The sequence below is a fragment of the Lolium rigidum genome, chromosome 7, assembly GCF_022539505.1.
Source record: "Lolium rigidum isolate FL_2022 chromosome 7, APGP_CSIRO_Lrig_0.1, whole genome shotgun sequence".
NCBI classification, from domain to species: Eukaryota; Viridiplantae; Streptophyta; class Magnoliopsida; order Poales; family Poaceae; genus Lolium; species Lolium rigidum.
In genome coordinates this window covers 290748978-290769132 of record NC_061514.1, presented here as the reverse complement: position 1 = coordinate 290769132, position 20155 = coordinate 290748978, and the positions used below count along the sequence as shown (strand labels likewise).

The window sequence follows — 20155 nt, the reverse complement described above, 5'->3', positions numbered from 1 at the left end:
CTTCTTGGCTCAGGCTCGCAGGGAACACACCATCACTAAGCTATGCCTTCAGCTCTATCCCATTGGCAACTACACGCGTGACATTGGCCTGCTAGTTAGCGACGCCATTGACGGCGACATCGTAAAAGAACTGAAACTTGCAATCTTAAACGAGAAGGGACCTAGGGACACGGAAAATGAGTCTATGGTACAGCAAGCTCGGGATGTGGTTGGCTTTTTCAGTGCGTATCCTAGTGTTCTTCGTTGCCTCACAAGGCTCCATCTATACAATGTTCGCCTTGCTGAACGGGACATGCATCACCTCCTGTTTGACTCCTGCAAGCAACTGCTGCACCTTAGTTTGGACCACTCACTACTGTACGGTACAGATTTAGGGGCATTTCAAACTGCCCCAATAGGTAGCTAAAGTGCCCCTATTTACTTTTAGAGGCACTATGAAAAGTGCCCCGGATGCTTGTGTCCCTAATTGAAATAGGGGCACTTTGAATGAAATGCTCCAAATACATTTAGGGACACTTTAAAAACTGCCTCTAAAGGTTTTTAGGGGCACTTTGAGTTTTGCCTCTAAATATTTTTGGAGGCACTTAAGTTGTGCCTCTAATTGTTTTTAGGGGCACTTTAAAAACCGCCCCTACATGTTTTCAAGGGCACTTTGAGTTGTGCCTCTAAAGATTTTTAGGGGCAGTTTGAGATATGCCTCTAAATGTTTTTGGGGGCAGTTTGAGATGTGCCTCTAAATATTTTTAGGGGCAGTTTGAGACGTGCCTCTAAATATTTTTAGGGGCAGTTTGAGACGTGCCTCTAAATATTTTTAGGGGCAGTTTGAGATGTGCCCCTAAACACAATTAGAAGCAACTCCAAGAAATGCCCCAAAAGATAATTTGAGGTAACTCTAAGAAATGCTTCAAAACCCTATTTAGAGGCACTTCGAAAAAGTTCCAGAAAATCTAATTAGAGGCAATATAAACATTAATGCACCTAGTCCAGTAGAGCCAGCACAGTGAACAATAATGCAGAAGTAATCACATCATCCAACATAAACAAGAATCTGGAATTCCTTCCAGTATGTAATATCAGTATGTAGCAATTCAATGTGCAAGAAACAATTTGTCACCTACATTCTTCCTGTTAAAAAATAAACTTACAATTTTCACTAACAACCACAGTATGTAAACTCCGGTGAAACCAATCGAGAACAGACCTAGAGAGGTAAGAGGCAACCAGGACACCCTCGACGGTGAGGGTACTTCTCTATCGCTTTACAACTTCTCGATCTTCAACCGGACGTTGAAGACGTTCCACTGCATGTAAGGAAGCAAGACAAAAGATATATATAGCATAGAAGCGAACTGACTATCGCACAGTACATAGGTAACAATTTCGGCATCAATTAAAATGCGCGTACATAGTATATACCATCAATATGGAAAGTGACAATGCTCTCACACAGGATTACCAGAAAACACTGAATATGACAGGAGAATGAAAGAAGTAAGTTCAAATAGAATCAAGCAATGTACTTTCATGAACATGGTCATGCAAATAGGCTATGACTTGCTTGGGACTCAGGGAGTCTGAAGACCGGACTCAAGTAATTGCATGGTGAAGCTTTTGTTCGTTGCACTCTCAAATGAAGACAGGGAAGTGTGGTCCTAGTTTCTAATCACTACATAATATGCGTTTGATTGCCTCTTTTCCTTACACAAACAGAGAGGACCGTGGCTGGTACCAAACTCAGTAAAAGGAACACTACAGATTTATAATGCGCATCATTTTTTTGAGTACCCAAGAATGCATCTTATCAAAAAATATAACAATGGCAAGCATCTAATTCAGTACAAGAAACAATGGATTTATGATGGGTAACTCGAGACTACAACATGCCAATCCGATAATTTTGCAAGCTGATATCCTGCTACAGATTGCTAAGCCTAAGTGTCGTAGATGCATACTTCATAGAGTTAATTAGTCAAAGTCACAAACTCATGTTAGTTAATGCATGGTTCAATGGTGAATATATTCCTGAAACAAAGCAGTATCATCAAATTATAGGATTCAAGCTTGCATGATTTAATTTTCATATTCGTGTAGTTTCCGCCTGCCACCCCCACAATCAGCAACAAATATATTTCGAAATAGCTCGTTTAGGTGACGGTTAGGTGACAACTTACTTGAAGGGCAAAGAACTTGGCATTCAAAGATAATATGCATACCATGTTCACAATTATGTTTCCAAACTAGACAGCAAATGAAATCTAAACAGACATCAATAAACATGATACATTACCTCCAAATTTGATGGTCAGACTTCAACAAGCTGAACCCAGTCTGAGCTAACTTATAAAAGAAACAGGGAGGATTAGCAAGATAAAATATGCAATTTAACTAAACTATGCAGAGCAGCAACTATACAACATCATTATTATTAGTGAGTCTGATGTGCTTGGTTAAAATATACATACAACTGTTTCACATTTTACAGGATGTTCTTAGTTGTAAAGCATATATAGTAGAAGTTACTAAAGCACAAGAATATCAATTCATGCAGGGGTACGAGAAGAAACGAGTCAAACTCCTAAACCCTAGAAAATCAGAAGATAACGGTATACACATATGGACTAGTATTAACTGGTGAATGCTGAGCAACAAAACATGTATCATGGTGTCCAGTACTCAAATTGTTTCAGAAGTCATATGACACTATTTTCACTGTTTACTTGTGTCCCCATTTAACATGTGTGCACCACTACACAACAACATTCAGATAATACAAAGAGGGTCGGTTAGCGAGAAAAAAATGGAGAAATGTGGGGGCAGAGAGCAATAAGGTAGAGAGGGAGAAAAGCGGGCATACCGTCACAACAACGGCCACAGATGGATCTGGATAGGTGGGGCGTAGCCAGCAGACGGCGGTTGCTGCAGCGCAGCACCATGAGCAACAAATCCGTACCAGAAAGCATTGTACATGCATACAGTAGCATCGTGGATCTGTCATGCAGGAGCATGGTAATTAAAAGCGTGGTTCAGTTTTGATGTAAATAATCAGACTTGACAAAGGAGGATTAAAATGATGAAGTGATTATAGTGCACAATCACAATGATGCTCGACCAAGTATGCAGATGCTGCTGAAAAAACCTAGTGTTGTACAGGTCGCCACCTATAAACTAGTACAGGAAACACAATGAACGTTATTATCTTTTTATGATGCCTGCCATATGTTTCTGTGGATGAGCCATTTTTAAATACTGAAAAGACAAAATACAATCATAAATCGCACCAAAAGGAGAGTGTCCATTTGCTTGGTGCATCATACTAAGATTTGATACCTCGCTAAAAAAACAGCAGCATGCCATGATGAATACTAGAATCATTCCTGATACCGAAGAAAGACTTGGCCTAGCCACATTTATCCAAGCAACGTCAACTTAAATTCCACCTTCATGAGTTACAATAGTTGGTGAGAAATCTCTAAAATAACTAAAAAAAGGAATCTCTACTGAAATACAAAATTCTGAGATAAAGAGGGGAAGTTAGTTTCATACCAGCCATTGCGTTTCATTCTGATATTCTGGTTTTATATCCAAGCTTTCAGGACGTATAAACTGTTGTAGCAAAGACATCTTCTCAAAAAGTTCTTCATGACATCTCACATCTTTCGGGACCGAAGCAAATACCCGATTCAACAGCTTTGTCGTAACATATCTCAAGGCCCTAGAAGCACAAGTACACCATGATAAATATCGTAAGATATGCTAGAAATAATAAACAGTCTGGAGAATACCATAAATTATTGACAGATAACAGGATGACAAAAATATTAGCAGCTACAGTTATAGCATAAGTAAGAACAAAAAAGTACATCTTGAGATACACAAATATTTACCAGAGGCATGTAACACTCCAAGTATTAATCAAATGATACTTGCATGTGACCAATGTAAATTGCATCAAACATTGTTCTATTCAGAACAAATGAAAACTCTAAATTGTAAAGCTTAATCAAAGATGAATATTTACAATATATATGATCAGAGTGGCATTTGAACCATGAAAGGATGAAATAGAACCAATTCTGGGATAAACCATGCTAAACCTGAAGTTGAAAGGAATATATAACCGATACGAGTGCACAAGGAACAATACGAAATTCACTACAAATGAGCCAAATAACTGAATATATAGAGATGGCTACTTTTTTTTATCTCCTATCCGAAAGAACATCACCGAAAATCCACAATGGCCAACTTTTGGTTATTGAGGTTAATTAGGTAACATCTAAGCTAGATTCAGAAAATGCAGTATGAAAGAGAAACCACTTTTTATACTAACGGAAGTACATTTTATCAAAACATAGAACTTCAATTGTCAGAACTAAGAGATACAAGTGCCAACTAAGAGATCATGCAATTCGGTTTTCTGTTGTCAGAACTTTTTAGTGCTACATACATCAAGGCCATACAATTTTGTTTTCATATGTGCTACAAATCCCTATATGGCCCAAGCAGTGGAAAGTTTCCAAGAAATAGGTAACTCATGTAAATTGTAAATTCATCTTGTGTGAGGGTTAATCAGGTATCCTAGAGGCACCAAATTCATGGAAGTAGAATAAAGAATGCTTCATATGAAAGTTGGCATGCCTCTTTTTTTCTAGATACTATGGGGTTTACTAGTAGTATTGCTAAGCAGTTTTTAGATTCCCAATTTGATAGAGAAACAAGTCATAGGTCCATTATTTAAGAGTTAAGACTAAGTCTCAGGAAGGCGTCACCTATATCATAAAGTTATAATGGTGGTAATGAACCTCACTCATTTATCACCGCAACAAGATCACAGTCGTTAGAGCCACCTGATGATACCAGGGCAGGGTGGTACAGACTGCCGGGGGCACAAAGGATTTTTTATTTATTTCATGAATGGTTATTTATCATTGATAGGTCATGCTACAGAACAAGAAAGATTCAGAAACTCTTTCAGGTTGCAAGTTAGTATACGCTTCCAGAAGATTTTAGATCATCTTCCGAGTGTCTAGACCAACATTATCTATGATTAATCTCAAAATTTCTGAACAATCAAAACTAGGATCCATAAATATAAATTATTCAGTTACTGCAAGGTCCAAGTAAGAGGCATATAGCATAATTCCAACATTACAATATGCAATTAATCAGTTGTTCTTGCAAATTGCAGGCTTTTTTTTACTTCAGGGCGCAGATGATATCAAATAGATAGTATTTTTAAAGGTTACATAGAGGATACCTTGGAGGACTTCTCCTTTGTTGGATCAACAGATGATCTAAATACCTAAATATCAGACATTAGATAGATTTAATTTATCATGTAAGAAAATTCTTGAGAATTTCATTAAAAACTAGAAAAACAAAATGAAAGAGCTAACTTAGTGACTTACAGATTGTGGCACTGTGGAATTAGGGGGTCCCATTTTCAAAGGAACGAGCATAACTCCCTTGTTTGAATTCTTCAGAAATAAGAAAATTATGCCCTTCAGGCTTCCAGTGATGAAAAAGAATACACAACAGAGTTCTGTAAAGAGGAGAATGGTTGAGTTATTTCCAGAGTTTTACTTAAGGAATGCATACACACTTAGAGTTTGCCAACCGGTAGTCAACAATAAGAGTAGTGAGTTAGTTATTGAACCATTGGCTTTTGATATAACAATGCACTTTTAATGACTGAGTACATTCTCACTGAGTAAAGCAGTTAACTTCTTCAGTTCATTCACGTGTGGAGTGGCAATATAGCATTGAATGCACAAAAACTAATATCTCTTCTTACCGTTTTCCAATCAGCACATAAACTAATCTGGGACAGTAAAACCTTGCTGAACTTTATAGAGATGGCAAATTCAAATTTTAGATGACTGAAATTACTTGGTCTGTCTATCAGAAGCATATCATATATTTTGAATTCTGGGTTCAGAATAAATCATTCTAGGTGTAGCCGGAATGTGGCATCCATCAGATACCCAGATACCCATTTCCAGTGCAATTAATCATGTTTGAGTGGTTCGCTTAGTTCTTACATAGTTGGGTCAGGAAAAAGAGAGACAAAATTGTTCAGACCATGTTAGTAGCAGTCACTGTTTAGTGTTCATCCCACATATAATTCTTACAATGATCAAACATAAGAAAATCTGGCACGCCTATTCGTCAATTCTGACGGAGATCAAATGATATTACTGTCTTGAAAATCCGCATTCAGGTAAAGCCAGTTTAAATAACAAAAATTAACACATTGAGAAGTTATTGTAGAACATTGAGAAGTTGAGTGCAAGTCCAATCAATTCAATGCAACAGAAGAAAACTGAAAGGGGAAGAAATAGGCAGCCGCTATATCATGCACCAACTAAAGTATAGAAATCGCTTTCATCTTAGAAGTGACCCAACTTTAGTTGTATCCGAAACCCTTAGGATGCAAGCAACCGGAATTAAAATCTGACGCAACGGCAAGCCTAAAATTCAACCGCACTCACCCACGGCAACTGGAGCTCTCCGAGGCCCCCGTTAGCAACCACCACCTGGAACGGCCCCACGAGGTCCAGGTCCCTCACGCCCGAGACGAACCCCAGGGCGCCGTTGTCGGGGACGACGTCGATCCCGTCGGGCCCAGACACCTCCTCCACGGCCGGCTCGCCGTCGCCGGGGTGGGACCAGTCCACGGTTTCGTCGGAGACCCGCGCGACGCCCACGGAGTCCCCCGCACGGGCGCGGAACTCGTAGCGCTGCACGGCGCCGACGAGCGCGCCCTCGGCGTCGAGCGGCCAGACCCGGACCTCGGCGTCGGGCTCCCAGTTGTACTTGTCCGTGAGGGAGTCGATGACCTCCTGGAGGAAGGTGGGATCCGGGGCGGGGATCGGTTCGCTCTCCGGGAAGGAGGAGATGGTGAGGAGGGAGAGCGAGGAGGAGCGGGAGGGCGCGCGGAGCGGGAAGATGCGTTGGAGGCGAAGGGGTTAGGGTTAGCCGTGACGACGCGCGCGGAGGTGGAACGGCGTCGCGGCGGTAGAGAATCTGCGGCGGAGACCGACGTGTTGCCACGCCAGCGAGCTGCAGCATGGGAGGAGGACGGAGCTGGCCGGAATCACGAAGGCGGCGGCGGCGGCGGCGTGGCGGCGTGCCGGCGTTCGGTTCGTGGAGCATGGAGAGAGATGATAATGGGGCGAGACTCGAGTCGAGAGACAGAGATGTGCGCGTGGGGCCTATTTTTTTTCCTTTTTTTTGAGTAACCTTAATTTTTTCCTTAATCTTAATATTACGTAGGGTCCTGGTCATTTTGGCCCCATGGGCCAGCCCACTTTAGCTCGGCCCAGGCTCTCCCTCTCATCTCTCTTTTCGCTCACTGCTTACGATTGACGAACTCCCTAAATAAAAACTCCCGTGGCGACCCCCGTCCTCTGCCACGATGCCGTCGCCGCCCTGTGATACTGGCCGGTCCCCGGTCAACTCCGGCGCCGCTTCTCGTCTTCCCCTGATCTACTCGGCCTCCTCCTCATATATCTCTCTCTCCACCGCGAGCTCGCGCGCTCAACCCGGTGAACCCTAGCTCGCCTTCGCCGCATCTCCGATCGGCCCTGGCTTGCTCCGGCACCGTAGCTCCACATCACTGCTCCTAACCTCCTCCACCGCGGGTAAAGGAGGATGAGGGCCGGAGGCACCGGCTCCGCCACCGAACAGGCACACACCGCGACCGAACTGTATCCGCTCTGGCAAGACCCAACATACCTTCGCTTCGGCCACCAACCAGCTCAATAGAGGTCGCTGGTAAGAATGTTTCTTAGTGCTCTTGCTTGCCCCTTAATACTGATATCATATGCCCAGGCTTTGAGGTGAATTTTGTTCTCTGCTCATTGCATCTACAACACTAACTTAATTTTATTTGTTGCAAATTTCTTTGGCAGCTATCTCATATTGATTTCTCACTGCAATAATTGTGTGCTATGTGCTGGAAAAAATGTTTGCAAGAGTAACATTTTTTATATAGTAACGTCGATTGCCATTTCTGCTACAGGTGAGTTCACTGAAATCGATGTGTTTTGGTGTAGGTTAAATGTAGCCCAGCTACTAGATAAAATGTTAGACCTTATTATTTAGTTCAGAAGATCTAATTCCATTGTTTGATGGATGAAGGGCTCAACTTGGCATAAATTTTGAGTGGGGCTTATGCACGATTACATTGCAAACGGATTAGGCAGCATACACACTTAACTTGCTGCCACCTGAAGTCTTCTGTGTGACTGCATCGTAGTCCAAATTTCCTATGAGTTCCTAATTAGGGTATCACAGTCCAGTGGCGGAGCTACCGCATGGCATGCCCGGGTGGCGGCCTGGGCTCCAGCGCCAGAACTCCTTTGATGCTTTACGGAAATATCTATCTTAAGTACTCGTTTGTTAGGAAAACTATGGTCAATACGGCCATGCCTTCATCTTTCCCAGGCTCAAAGATTGAGCTAGCTCCGCCACTTATTCTTTGACAAGAACGCATGCATCCTTTAAGACACGACTATGACGCTGGCCACAAGACGGGTTACATCATCTGGGTATGATTGTTCTGATCCATGGACATACCCGTTGCTGGTAAAACATGATCATGCTTATTACATGCGTGGGGCAGAACTCAACACTAAAGTCTATGAATTCAGTAGCTAGGTGAAACTTGATGTCCAGAAACAGCTGCCCAATCGATCTTGATCATGTGAGGAGGATACGATTGCTTGCTTCAGTATTTGGGAGTCTGTGGAGATTACTATGTGTCCAATGCCCATCCGATCAGCTAGTAGTAAGCCATTCTGCAGACCAATATCTTCCGAGTGTAGCGCATCACTAGCGTTCATCGTTTTTCCAGCCGAAGCAGAAACCACCCATGTTATCCCAGGCAACAGCACCCCATCCCCCCATAAGGTTGCACTCGCAGAAAAGTTCCATCCGTGTTTAACATGATGAAGTTTTCTCATGGAGTTGTCCAACGAGGGATGGGTCTAGGATCAGATTGTGACTTGGGCTTGAAAAACTGCTCCCATTCATATGTATGCCTTTTGATGAGGAATTGGAACTCGGCTGCCGATAATTGTTTCTCATTGTGGTTCTCTTTACTATGCTTTGTCCACCAACACCATAGTAGCACCACTGTCACCATCTTCCTCTCATGCGGGAGTTGCATAATGTGCTCAATCACTCTTACTAGTCCATGGTGTTCCATGAGCTCTGCCACTATCACAGTCGTAGGCCGCATGCTAAGACTTCCCCTCAAAGTCAGATCAGTACCTTCTCATGCATACATGTTATTAATATTAATTATGGTTATGTTTATCTAATGTGTACCAAAAGTTGATCGGTGCTTGTGCATCTTTTTTCCTACAGTTGCATTGTCTTCCGTTTTATGCATAGCCGGCATCATTAAAACATTAGGATTTCTATTGTCATTTTACTCTTGCTGTGAAATGTCCAGCTATTTCTGTTTGTAATTCGAAACATTCAGACTTTTTTGGTTCCAGCTACCTTGATGTGAAAAATATATACCTTACTGCCTCTTACATGTTCAATACGCTTAGTGGAATGGTATTTACACCAATTTGTACCTTATTTTTCTAAGATTTTTTTTGTTCATCTACATACAGGACAGCTAAGTGCAAATCTCGAGTGGTCAGAATATACCTACAAGCACATTTAGTATACCCTTCAAGGTAGGTAGTACACCCACAAGCATGGGCGGAGCTCCCCTTTGGGCAAGGTATGGCACTTGCCCTACCTTGATTTTTGGCAAAAAAAATCGAGTATATATATGTATATATTTACTATTATATTCGAGTCCGTACGTCATCAAAAATGTTTGATGTTAAACATTAGAAGAATCAAGGCCGTACAACAACACCCCCCTCAACTTTAACCATGTTGGACCGTCCGATGGATTTCTTAGTACTTCGTCCCCCTCCTGGTTGATAGCGTTAATGCCGGATCTATTAATTTGCAGACAATCAACAACACTTTCCTTATTGCCTTGTTATTCTCGGAATAAAATCAAATTGATGAGCACAAGTCACGGGAATCAATTTTCTTTCCTATCAATTTGCAGACAATCAAATCAGCAGTTTCCTTATTACCTTGTCATTCTCGGAATAAAATCATATTGATGAGCACAACTCATGGGCACCTGATGGGATTGTTTTCCCGATGCCCCCTTCCTTCACGTGTGCACTGTGTTGTGACTTGTGACAAAGGCTAAAGGGTCGGAGGAGGGGGATGGGCGGATGGCGATAGACAGCCGCGGCGAGCGCAACATTCCCGACATGTATCCACCCCGCTCAAGCCAAGCTCTTGCACCCACACGATACGCATCATCGTCAGCCGCGACGCCCGCCAAGGTCGTCTCCTCCCTAGAGGTTGACGAGCTGCGCGCACCACACGCTCGAGGAGATGGTGTGGTCTTTGTTCGCGATGGACCGCATGCAGACCCGACGCATGACGCGGCGGGGTCCTTGGTGGGGGCACATCATGGATGGAGACGCCGCTGACGGTGGTCGTGAATGCGTTCATGGAGCTGGCGCATGGAATGGAGGACGAGCGACACCTCAGGCCTTCCCCACCTCCCCGTTGCACTGCTCTATATGATATTGGTAATCTGTACAATCTCACGTGTTATGGTCCTGTTTGTGACCTACGATATGGCTGCCACAAATGCCAGTTAATGTAGGTTATATATAAGGGGAATTTCTTATTTGTGTGCTCGCATCCCAGGTGCATGCCTCTGCAACTTTGGATCCATTTCTTAGGCTGCCATCACATTTGCTACGCAATGTCATGGAATGTAATGTGTCTTATATTAGTGAATATCGACATATATGAAAATGAGAAGGGGAACCAAGCTCATGTGCATCTTGTGCAGGGTCGCTATTCGTTAATGTTATAGCTGATGAACGACAAGCCTAACATCGGGGATGAATCTCCGTCTGCCCCTAAAGGAGGACATGCAGAAGAATTGGCACTAAGGGTGAGGACTTCAACACCTTCACTGTTACGGCCGTATCTTCTTCTCATGGGGATTGACCTTGTCTTCTCTAACATCAGGTTTTGAGATGTTATATTATTGCCTACCAGTAAATAATACTTTGCTGAAATTACATCATTATGACAAACAAAAACGGATTTTTTTCTCTTACCAGTGCGAATAGGTTCTTGACTGTTTGCTCGCTGGTTATGCTTCGTTTATAGTTCTCATAAACTTCGTCCGGGAGGAGCAAGACAACATGCAACAGAGATGAGGATATAACAGGTAAATTTATGTTACCATATGTGCACAGCTAAGTTTGTTAATCCACTACTCTATTTTTTAATTTACTTGTAGAACTATGTTCATAATCAGGTGTGTGTCAATGATCTCTTAGCAATTGATTTCCTTGCTTTAAGTAATAGGGTCAGATGCGTGGAGTGTTCCAGAGTTATGCTCTTCTAGATATTTGTGTCAATTTATCTTGCTAAATGAATTCCCATGGGTGTGTGGAACATTAATGTTGGTATGCGGACAATGATTCAGATTATACAAATGATAAATTGAAAATTGCAATCAATCCCCCACTTTTTCTTGATTTTGAAGAAATGGCTCATATGTTTTCCATAGAACAAGATTTGTGTAGATACTTCAAGAAAGGGTGATCCAGGAGATTATCAATTCGAGGTTGTCAGAGTTGTAAAGAAATATGTAACAACCTATTTAAACCTTTTATAGCATGAATTGTACTAGATTTTGAGATTTGTAATTTTATAGCCTTTTACTTCTAATATTTGTTACTGTGTATTCTGACATGTATTTTTAAACTTGCCAATAATCGGGATCAGCATAGAGAACTCTGAATATGAGCTTAATAACCAATCAATCATCCCTTTTTGTAGTGCTCAATTTCTTGGACAAGTCGGCATTGCATTTTTCTGTTTTAGGGGATCCAAGTGGCTCATTTGTTATTGGGCATGTATTTTAGTAGAAAATGTCAATTTATTTCCCTATGTCTTAAGAATGACGTGCGATAGTCCAAATAGAAACAAAATTTCCAAAATAAATCATAGCGAGATTCTAGAATATTGAGCACAAGTAAGAAAAATCTTTTTCATGTGTATGTCAAATGACTAGATGCTCCAAATATCAGGTTTCATTTGAGATTGTTCAATTGCCTAATTAGTGAGATTTTTAAATTTGCTAAGAACTCGCTTATTGGATATTTGTTGTCACTTTTTCTATCATACCAAAAACTGACGATGGTTACATAATTGTCTTTCCGACTATTCTTAATTCTGATTAGTGGATTATGTTGACAAGTGAAAAAATTGGCGAATTCTCATGCAACAAATAATAAGTACACGTGAATGAGCTATGTTGATCATGTTTATGTCTTTACTCTGCTTCAGGTCATGTTTCAGGTTTCATCATGGATAAAAGTTGTGAAAGCATTCAGTCTGAAGGATGGTGAAAATTACATGTTTACATTCAAGGACGAGTTTGGGACCTGGCTAAGGCTGATCATGATGAAACTTGAAACCCTCGAGTGATAGATTATGTTGAAGCTGTAGTGCTAAGTGTTAGTAGTTATGGTTGAACTGCACTTGTTCTGAATCATGTAGTATGCAAAGACTATTAGTAGTATTTTGGTATGCACTATGTAAGCCTAGTATCCCCTATCTATGACAGTTGTGTTATGAGCTTCAGCTTATGTGTACAATTTCTTGTTTATGTGAACATCCATAAATCAATCTGTTGTTTTTTATAAATTTTGGCTTCAATATGTGGAGGCACTTCTGAAGATGCCTCTAAATGGGTTGACCTATTTGGGCAATTCTCAAAGTGCGTTAATAGGTGGCTACTTTTTGAGGCATTTCTCCAAACTGCTCTAAAAGGTAGCCATTTATTGGGGCACTTCTACAAACTGCCTCAAAATGTAGCCATCTATTGGAGCACTTCTTTAAACTGCCCCAAAAGGTTGCCTTTTATTGAGGCACTTCTTCAAACTGCCCCAATAGGTGTTACTTACAGGGGCACTTCTTCAAATTGCCTTAATAGGTGGCCACCTATTGGGGCACTTATCCAAACTGCCCCAATAGATAGGGCATTAGAGGCACTTTGGCCAAAATGCCTCTAATAGAGGGTTTTTAGGGGCACTTTAAAAACTGCCCCAAGGACAAGTGCCCCTAAATAGGTACCGTGTACTAGTGACTGTGACACCGGGGACGGTTCTGTATTGAAGATCTGTATCGAATATCAGAGTTCTAGAAGTAACCTTGACCTCATTGAAAAGAGCCGAGGTGCACTGCCTTCCAAAACTAGAGCGGCTCCTTTGGATGCATTGGGTCAATTATGAATTCCCCTTGTGTTTTGGTTCTGTCCCATCACTTAAGGAAATCTGCCTCTACTGTTCTGCAAGTCTCCGTCACCAAAAGTTCAGTTTAAGCCAGGTTCTACGTGGTGCCACAAACATACATACTCTAACCTTATGCTTTCATGGAGAAAAGGTAATTTCAGTATATAGTTGTTATATTGTGGTTGTGTTATTTCATAAAGTTCGAACTTAAAGTTGGATCAGGGCTAGGGTTTTTCTGGTTTTGTTGGTCCATTCATTGATCCAAGTAATTTCCTTCTATTTTTATGATATCATTTGTCAGGAAGCATCCCATTACTTAGCAAATGACTATCCTCGTGCAAACTAACTTGCCTCTATGTACATAAAATAATTTCATTCTTACTTTTTCTATATTTATTTTGTTCATCAGATATGGATACAACCGGAAGGAAAACAACTCTGCACTGCATTCAACGGTCTAAAGAAGTTGTCTATTCATGGCATCTATATGAAATTTGACCTGTTATGGATATTAAATCTCCTAGAAGCTGCTCCATCTGTTGAGATATTTGATGTCAAGGTACTTCTACTCATTCTTTTCAACTTGTGGTTGGAATATATGCAAATTAAAGTTCCAATCTAAGAAACACCACCGTACCATAGAATAGGCTTAGGTATGAATCCCACTATACTTCTATAACTTGGGTGTTGGGGGTTGAATGCAGATGTTTTTTCACCCATGCTGTGAGGGCAATGAAAAAAGAATAAAGTATTTTGGTGCTCAAAAAGTTAAACCTTCATGGAAGATGCCTGGGTTCACGAGCTGTAACAAGTGGCAACTGAAAGAGTTCCGGTTTGCTGGTTTTAGGCCCCTACTGGAGCAGCACTTGTTATTTGTAAGAAACGTGATGGATCGAGCTCAAGATTTGAAGTCGGTTATTTTGACAGATAATGAAGTGTCATGTAAGAACTGTGAGGCAATGGTCACAATACCAAGTCCGGTGGGCGGCGTCTTTCCAACAGACAGGGATGAGCAAGAATCAGTAGCAAAGCAACTTAGAGCGAGGGTCTGGTCCCCGGCACAGATAATTTTCTGTAGTAATGGCTCGACAGTTGTGTTGTAATATAAACTTATGGAAGTTGTATTGATGTTGATTGCAAGTGCAAGTTTATTTGTTATTCCTATAGACTTCTCCATAATTGATTCTCACTGCATCGTAAGAAAGTGCGAGAGCTTCGGCACTCTTGGTGCGCCCTAATCGAGATGGTCTCATGAGATTTATCCAATCGGGCACTTTCGAAATATTATTAACTATGCATTAGTGCTATCTGTAATCTGTTTCTGTCTGATGGAGATTGTGTGTATCGGAGGTGGACGTTGGGACCTCCTTTCTTCTCTCGCCCAGCTATAGAGTTTTGAGAGTCGCCCCTTGTGAACCGGGTCACTCCGATGCCCTCCCCGCCGGCGAGGTCGGCTGGTGGCGGCTAGGAGGCGACGCCGGAGACCCTGTATATAGTAGTTTTAGACGTAGTTCTAGAGTTCGGCCTTGTGCTGGTAGTCGGCGTTCTGCCGGGAGGATGGTGCTAGCTCTCTCTGGCCAGATCTGGCGCCGGCCGGTTGCTCTCCTTTTCGTTGCGGTGCTCCTGTGGAAGGAGCCGGAAGTGGCGTGGAAGGGAGTTCCGGCCTACTCCAAAAATAAGGCCTGTCCTGTTGGTTTCTCAGATTTGCTGGCCGACTCGGTGTGTTCGCCTTCTTCTGGCCGCCGTGGTGACGGGAAGAGAGGGTGGAGGGCCAATGTTCCGTGCAGTGAATTTGTGAAGCTACATGGAAATCGTGATGCTGCAGGTTCGTGGAGATCAACCTCGGTTGCCCAGGTTTGGCTTCCGACTCAATATGGCGCAGGGCGTCAATCTGGAGTTTACTACATGGTGGACAAGCTTGCCACCATGATCTCAGGCCTAAGGGGAGGCCACTCCAAGCGCTGCTTCATCAGCGATCTTTCAACCTCCACAGTGGAGGCTTTTCCTGGTGATTCTGGCTGGAGCTTCTCATCTTCTGATTGCCAAGTGGTCAGTCCCCGGCAATGGGAAGGTGACCAGCAATGGAGTCACGCCGTCGGTGGAGAGGACCAAGGACTGGATTGCTTTTCATTTTCTGTTTCCAGGGTCCTTTATGTAAAATTTCAGGACTGCTTTCTATTTTTAGTCTTTCAGGGTCCTGCTTGTAAACTGTACCCACCGCCTATGTATTAATGCAGCATTCGGGGTCTTTCTAGACCCCATCCCTGTTCAAAAAAAAAAAAAAAAAAAAAGAGATCGTGTGTATCTTTTATGTTTTTGGTCTTGCAAATGATTAAATTTTTTGCAATAAATGGCTCAACGTATTAGTCTATGTAGAGGCCAGGGCTTCGCCTCATTTGCGAAAAAGGACTGTACATCTCATTTGAAAGAAAGCTATATTGTACATACTCTTTTGTCTCAATAAAAAGCAGTAAGAGAGGTCAGGATGTGAGGGCCCGTTATGCTAGCAAACTGACATACAAGTTCAACTTGGAGCGTATGAGAGAGGTCCACAATAAGCATAGAGCTCTAGAAAAATATATATATATATAATCCATACATTACAAACAGCAATTCAGCAAATGATGCCATCTCTCACAATAGAGTTCCTATCGTCTGGAAAAAACAATAGTCATGCTACATGTTGTGTCTGGCGATCGAGTGGATAACTTGCAAATACTGTCTTCAGGATGGAGACTCCGTATGTACAAATTTCTTCATTATCATCGCTGATATTATTCAACAGTAGATCAATCACGCCCACTCTCTAGGCCTCATACAAGAACTAACCACCATCCCTTCTTCAGTACTGACGACACCCTAGTCCTTGCAAAATTTTCCACCACAGCCTCCAATGTCATTGATTGTCACCTAGGTCAAATTCTGAAGACATTTAAATATGTATTTAGTCACCATCTTTTATTTAAGAAGAGTGAACTTTTTATCCAAGTAGCAACTGGCTCATTTTTGTATTACAATTGATATATGTGGATGTATCGGTCAACATAGTGAAGATCAAATGCTGAAAAGTTGAACTAAAGTTAGGCATGGGCGGCACACTGAGCGATTCAGAGTGGCATCTCCCTTTCTTGTCCTTTATCCTGCACTTTAGCCTTGCAAAAGGACCACTATGCATCGATTACGCACCTTCGGATCTCATTCAGGAAACAAGAAACCTCTCGGTGTGTCAGGTGAAGGTCATTATACATGTTGTGATTTACTTGTTTAATTACACCATTATACATTTGGGAAGTGAGCCTAGCTCAACCAGAAGTGGATGTATAAACCCAACACCTGAGTTCAAATTCTCACACTCATGCAATTTATCTTAAGGACTATGCTTTAATCTTAACCAAGATTAAAAATCTTAGTACTCATGCAAAATGGATGTGTGCATCCCCTGGTTGGTGTAGAGGGCGGGAAGTGAAATTCTCCCCATTTAAAAAGCTTGATTGTGTACGTAAGGCAAAAAAAAACCCCGTCGCTCTCGCCAACGGTGATCTGGGGGCAACCCTCCTCCCCTAACCCTAGCGTCGCTCGGGCCTCGCCTCCCCCCCCCCCCCGCCGCCGCTGGAGGAAGCTGCCGGGCGGGCGAGTGTTTCTCGCGGATCCCTCGTGTCCTAGGCGGCAGATCGGGGCAGGATCTGGTGGGGTGCTACCTTGCGCGCGGTTCTCCGGGCGTATGGTGTCGCGGCCCGGCGAGCGGTGGTGGGCGCCTCCGGCGGCGTGCCTGACCGGCGACAGAGGTACGGGTTGGGGTAGGCTTGAGGGGGTCAGACCCTAGGTCCTTTCCTCCTTGCCTTCTCCGTGGTGTTGGCAACCGGCGATGGAGGGCTGGCTATGGGTCTGCGGCGTTGCCCCGGCGGGTGCGGCGTCTCCGGACTTCGTCTCCGGCCGGCAACCTTGGCCAGCCTAGGATGGTTGCCGGCGTGGGGGCCCGACCTGAATAAAGGCGGTGGTCCTAGGGTCTCTCTTGGGCGAAGATGAAGACCTACCGGAGGCCTGCCCTTCATGATTTGGCCAGAGTGTTGAGTTCCGGAAGGCGTCACCGGCGAATGTAACAGTGCTTCTATTGCATGGAGTTTACTGGATCGGTGGTATTCGGTCGTGCGCGCCCATGCTTTTATTCCGACCGTTTGGTTTTGGAGGGTGCTGCGCGAAGCTCTTTTCTGTGTTAATGGATCAGTGGTAGTCGGAAGAAGAGAATATCATGAAGGCCGGATTTCAAGGACTAGTTAATGGAGGGTCAAGTCTTTGCGCCGTTGAGGGGCTTGCTTGGTGTTCCGGGCTTTGCAACAATGGTATGAAAGTGGGGGCGACAACACTTGTGAAATTTGGAGTCTTACCTTTCAGGGTGAAAACCCAAGGTCTGGCCTTAACTGGTTGTGCCTGGCAATGTCCTTGTTGAAGGCATTGTTTTGAGAGTGGAGACCATCTTCAGGGTGAAAACGTAAGATCTTTGATCGGGCGATGACAACGCGGGTGCACTGTTCCCTTCTTGGAGGCGTTGCTTTTGAAGAGTCTGAATTTCAGGTGTTGTCTTGGTGGTGGATGTATTACTGTTGCTAGGGCTAGGATACTGTAGCGGGACTTTTATTTCTTAGTTTTTTTTTCTTTTTTTGGTTGTGTGCATCCGTAATGTTATTAGAACATTGCATTGTTGCAGAGGCTATCATCTGATATTAATATATTCCCTTTATCGAAAAAATTACACCATTAACGATTCTGGCAAACTAATCTTAGATGATTCTTTTGCAAGCAAGACGAGGGAGAACCGTCATCATTAGAAGTGCTTTGCACTATCTCGCTACTTTGGGAGGCGAACCCATAGATTGTCCCGTGCACGATTTCATGCGCATGCACGTGACCTCCTGTGCACGGGATAAGAGCATTTCTCGGAGGCACTACGATTGTATACAGTCCTGTATTACTATGGGCGGCCGAGTCAAGGGCAGTTTAATTCTCAAAAGGGCAGTTTAGATGGCCCTAACAAGAACTCTAATTAGTACACGGATGTGCGAAATAAAAGTTATCATATCTAGCTGCTCAACTTAGCGAACTAGCAGTCATTTCAACCTTATGCGGTTATACCAACAGTTTGCAGCTCCTGCAACTTATCATACAGACATACAGTACATTTCATCTCCATGCAAATTAAAGGGTCGACACGAGGTAATTAACAAGATCTCTGTAGATCTTTCGACTTGCCAAGTTTCATCGGCCGTGGAAGGAGAAGCCGGCGGGGAAGAGGTGGAAGATACCGCCGAGCAGCCTGGTGAGCGGGCCCTGCAGGTAGGACACGAGCTTCCCCACCGGCGGCAGCTGGGCGTCGCACTTGATGAGCGGGGTGTCCACCACCAGCGAGCACCTTCCGATGAACGCCGCCAGCGCGCTCGTCAGGTCCGCCTCCATCGTGAACGACCCGTTGATGTTCGTCGTCGCGCCCGCCACCACCTTCCCCGCGCACCGCAGCTCCACCTCCGCGTCTGCACAGATCAGAACATCTCGATTAGTTAGCCGTGTTTGTCACCGTCACCAAGATTCAGCAAAGTGCATGCACGTGCTTGGGAACGCGGGGGAGGTGGCGATGTCGATGAGGCTGCCGGTGCTGCACGGCACGACGCCGGTGACGAAGAGCCTGCCGAGCTTCGCCTCCGCGGCGCCGAGAAGGCACGCCGCCGCCACGATCATGGCTGCAGAGAGTGCGAGGAGAGTGGGCTTGGATGCCATTGGTTCGGAGTGCGCGTCAGAGCTCACCTCAGATTTGGCTCCTGTGACAGCTTGCTTCTGTACAAGGATAGCCTATTTATAGACACGGGAAGGGGAATAATTACCCAGGCGCATACATTTCAACCCTAGTTAACTTAATTACTTCGCTTTAGTCTTGAAAATCGACTGTCACTGAGGAGGTTTGGTGCGCAAAAAATCTTGCAAAAATCGCCTTTATGTTTTTTGTCTGACGGACTAAAGATCCTTCTGAAACCGACCTGCATGGTAGCAGTTGCGTTCTTAGTGCATCCAAATACAAGCTTTTCAGTGCATGCGCCGAGTGCTGTGGAAAAGAGGCAGAAATGATCGATAAACACAGCGCTAATAAGGAGATCGTCCTGCCATGTCGGCAATTGTTTATCCAACAAGGCACCATGGCCAGTGCGAGGAGTTTATATATTCCCACTTTGGGAGTCATGAGCTGCCAATATACAAACACGAGTGTCCTCTCCACTGGCACTTTGCGCCGCCTTAATGCACTCGTGACTACCTCGATTACGTATATAGTTGTAGTAGTACATCTTGGGTATCATGAGGAATCTGCTGTAGCGCATCATTACAACTGGCTGACGAGGGAGCAAAAGCTCCGGTTCTGCCAGAAAAGTATCAGTCTCATAATCTCATCCCATTGATTCCAGACAGACATGTCTTTTTTTCAGAAGGACAGACATGTTCTTTCTGGGCGTGCCCATTCGATGATTGGTGCATCAGGTTTATGCTCGTGATCTACTAGGCTGATTGGGGTCGATTTGGGCGGAGGAATGCACCAAAACATTGCGCACCGTCTTGGGCCGGAGAAGAAATGGAAGTGTTGGGCTAGCACTGGACAAATTCAAGCCAATGAGACAGACGGGTTAGGCAAAGACTGGATGTAGCTTGCAATGCTTCTTGGATTTTCCGCATTTTTTCAGTTATAGCCCGGTAGATGCTGCAAGAGGGGGCGCCCCTCATGTCGAAGTGCGGCTATGAGGCGGATATGCCGCCAGGGAATG

The 20155-nt window shown here is 43.7% G+C and overlaps 1 protein-coding gene and 2 long non-coding RNA genes across 8 annotated transcripts; 1 reads left to right on the top strand and 2 right to left on the bottom strand.

Annotated features, from left to right (window-relative positions):
* Positions 1–2027: 2027 nt before the first annotated feature.
* On the bottom strand, positions 2028–5535 carry LOC124669137. Of its 2 annotated transcripts, XR_006992022.1 has the most exons (4): positions 5409–5535; positions 5258–5302; positions 3544–3712; positions 2028–3437 (listed from the first exon to the last, which is right to left on the bottom strand). It is a non-coding gene; the product is annotated as an uncharacterized LOC124669137 (long non-coding RNA). The 2 variants fall into 2 exon arrangements; XR_006992021.1 differs by having other exon boundaries at positions 2028–3712.
* A 2014-nt stretch (positions 5536–7549) lies between these two features.
* LOC124669138 lies at positions 7550–12704 on the top strand. 5 transcript variants are annotated; one of them, XR_006992027.1, is made up of 5 exons: positions 7550–7776; positions 9630–9742; positions 10895–11076; positions 11221–11281; positions 12421–12704. It is a non-coding gene; the product is annotated as an uncharacterized LOC124669138 (long non-coding RNA). The 5 variants fall into 5 exon arrangements; XR_006992025.1 differs by having other exon boundaries at positions 9630–10999; XR_006992026.1 differs by having other exon boundaries at positions 9630–10999; positions 12409–12704.
* A 5741-nt stretch (positions 12705–18445) lies between these two features.
* Positions 18446–19124, bottom strand: LOC124669932 (phylloplanin-like). The gene is made up of 2 exons (XM_047206464.1): positions 18959–19124; positions 18446–18880 (listed from the first exon to the last, which is right to left on the bottom strand). Exons 1-2 carry the CDS (start codon positions 19122–19124, stop codon positions 18609–18611), a joined length of 438 nt encoding a protein of 145 aa, XP_047062420.1. The 3' UTR covers positions 18446–18608.
* Between the last annotated feature and the right edge of the window lie 1031 nt (positions 19125–20155).

What these genes read in the sequence shown, in the direction of transcription:
- LOC124669932 (XM_047206464.1), bottom strand. Translation starts at nt 19,124, where the DNA reads ATGGCATCCAAGCCCACTCTCCTCGCACTCTCTGCAGCCATGATCGTG. An exon ending in CACCTCCCCCGCGTTCCCAA is followed by an intron (nt 18,881 to 18,958) that starts GCACGTGCATGC and finishes TGATCTGTGCAG; the next exon opens with ACGCGGAGGTGGAGCTGCGG.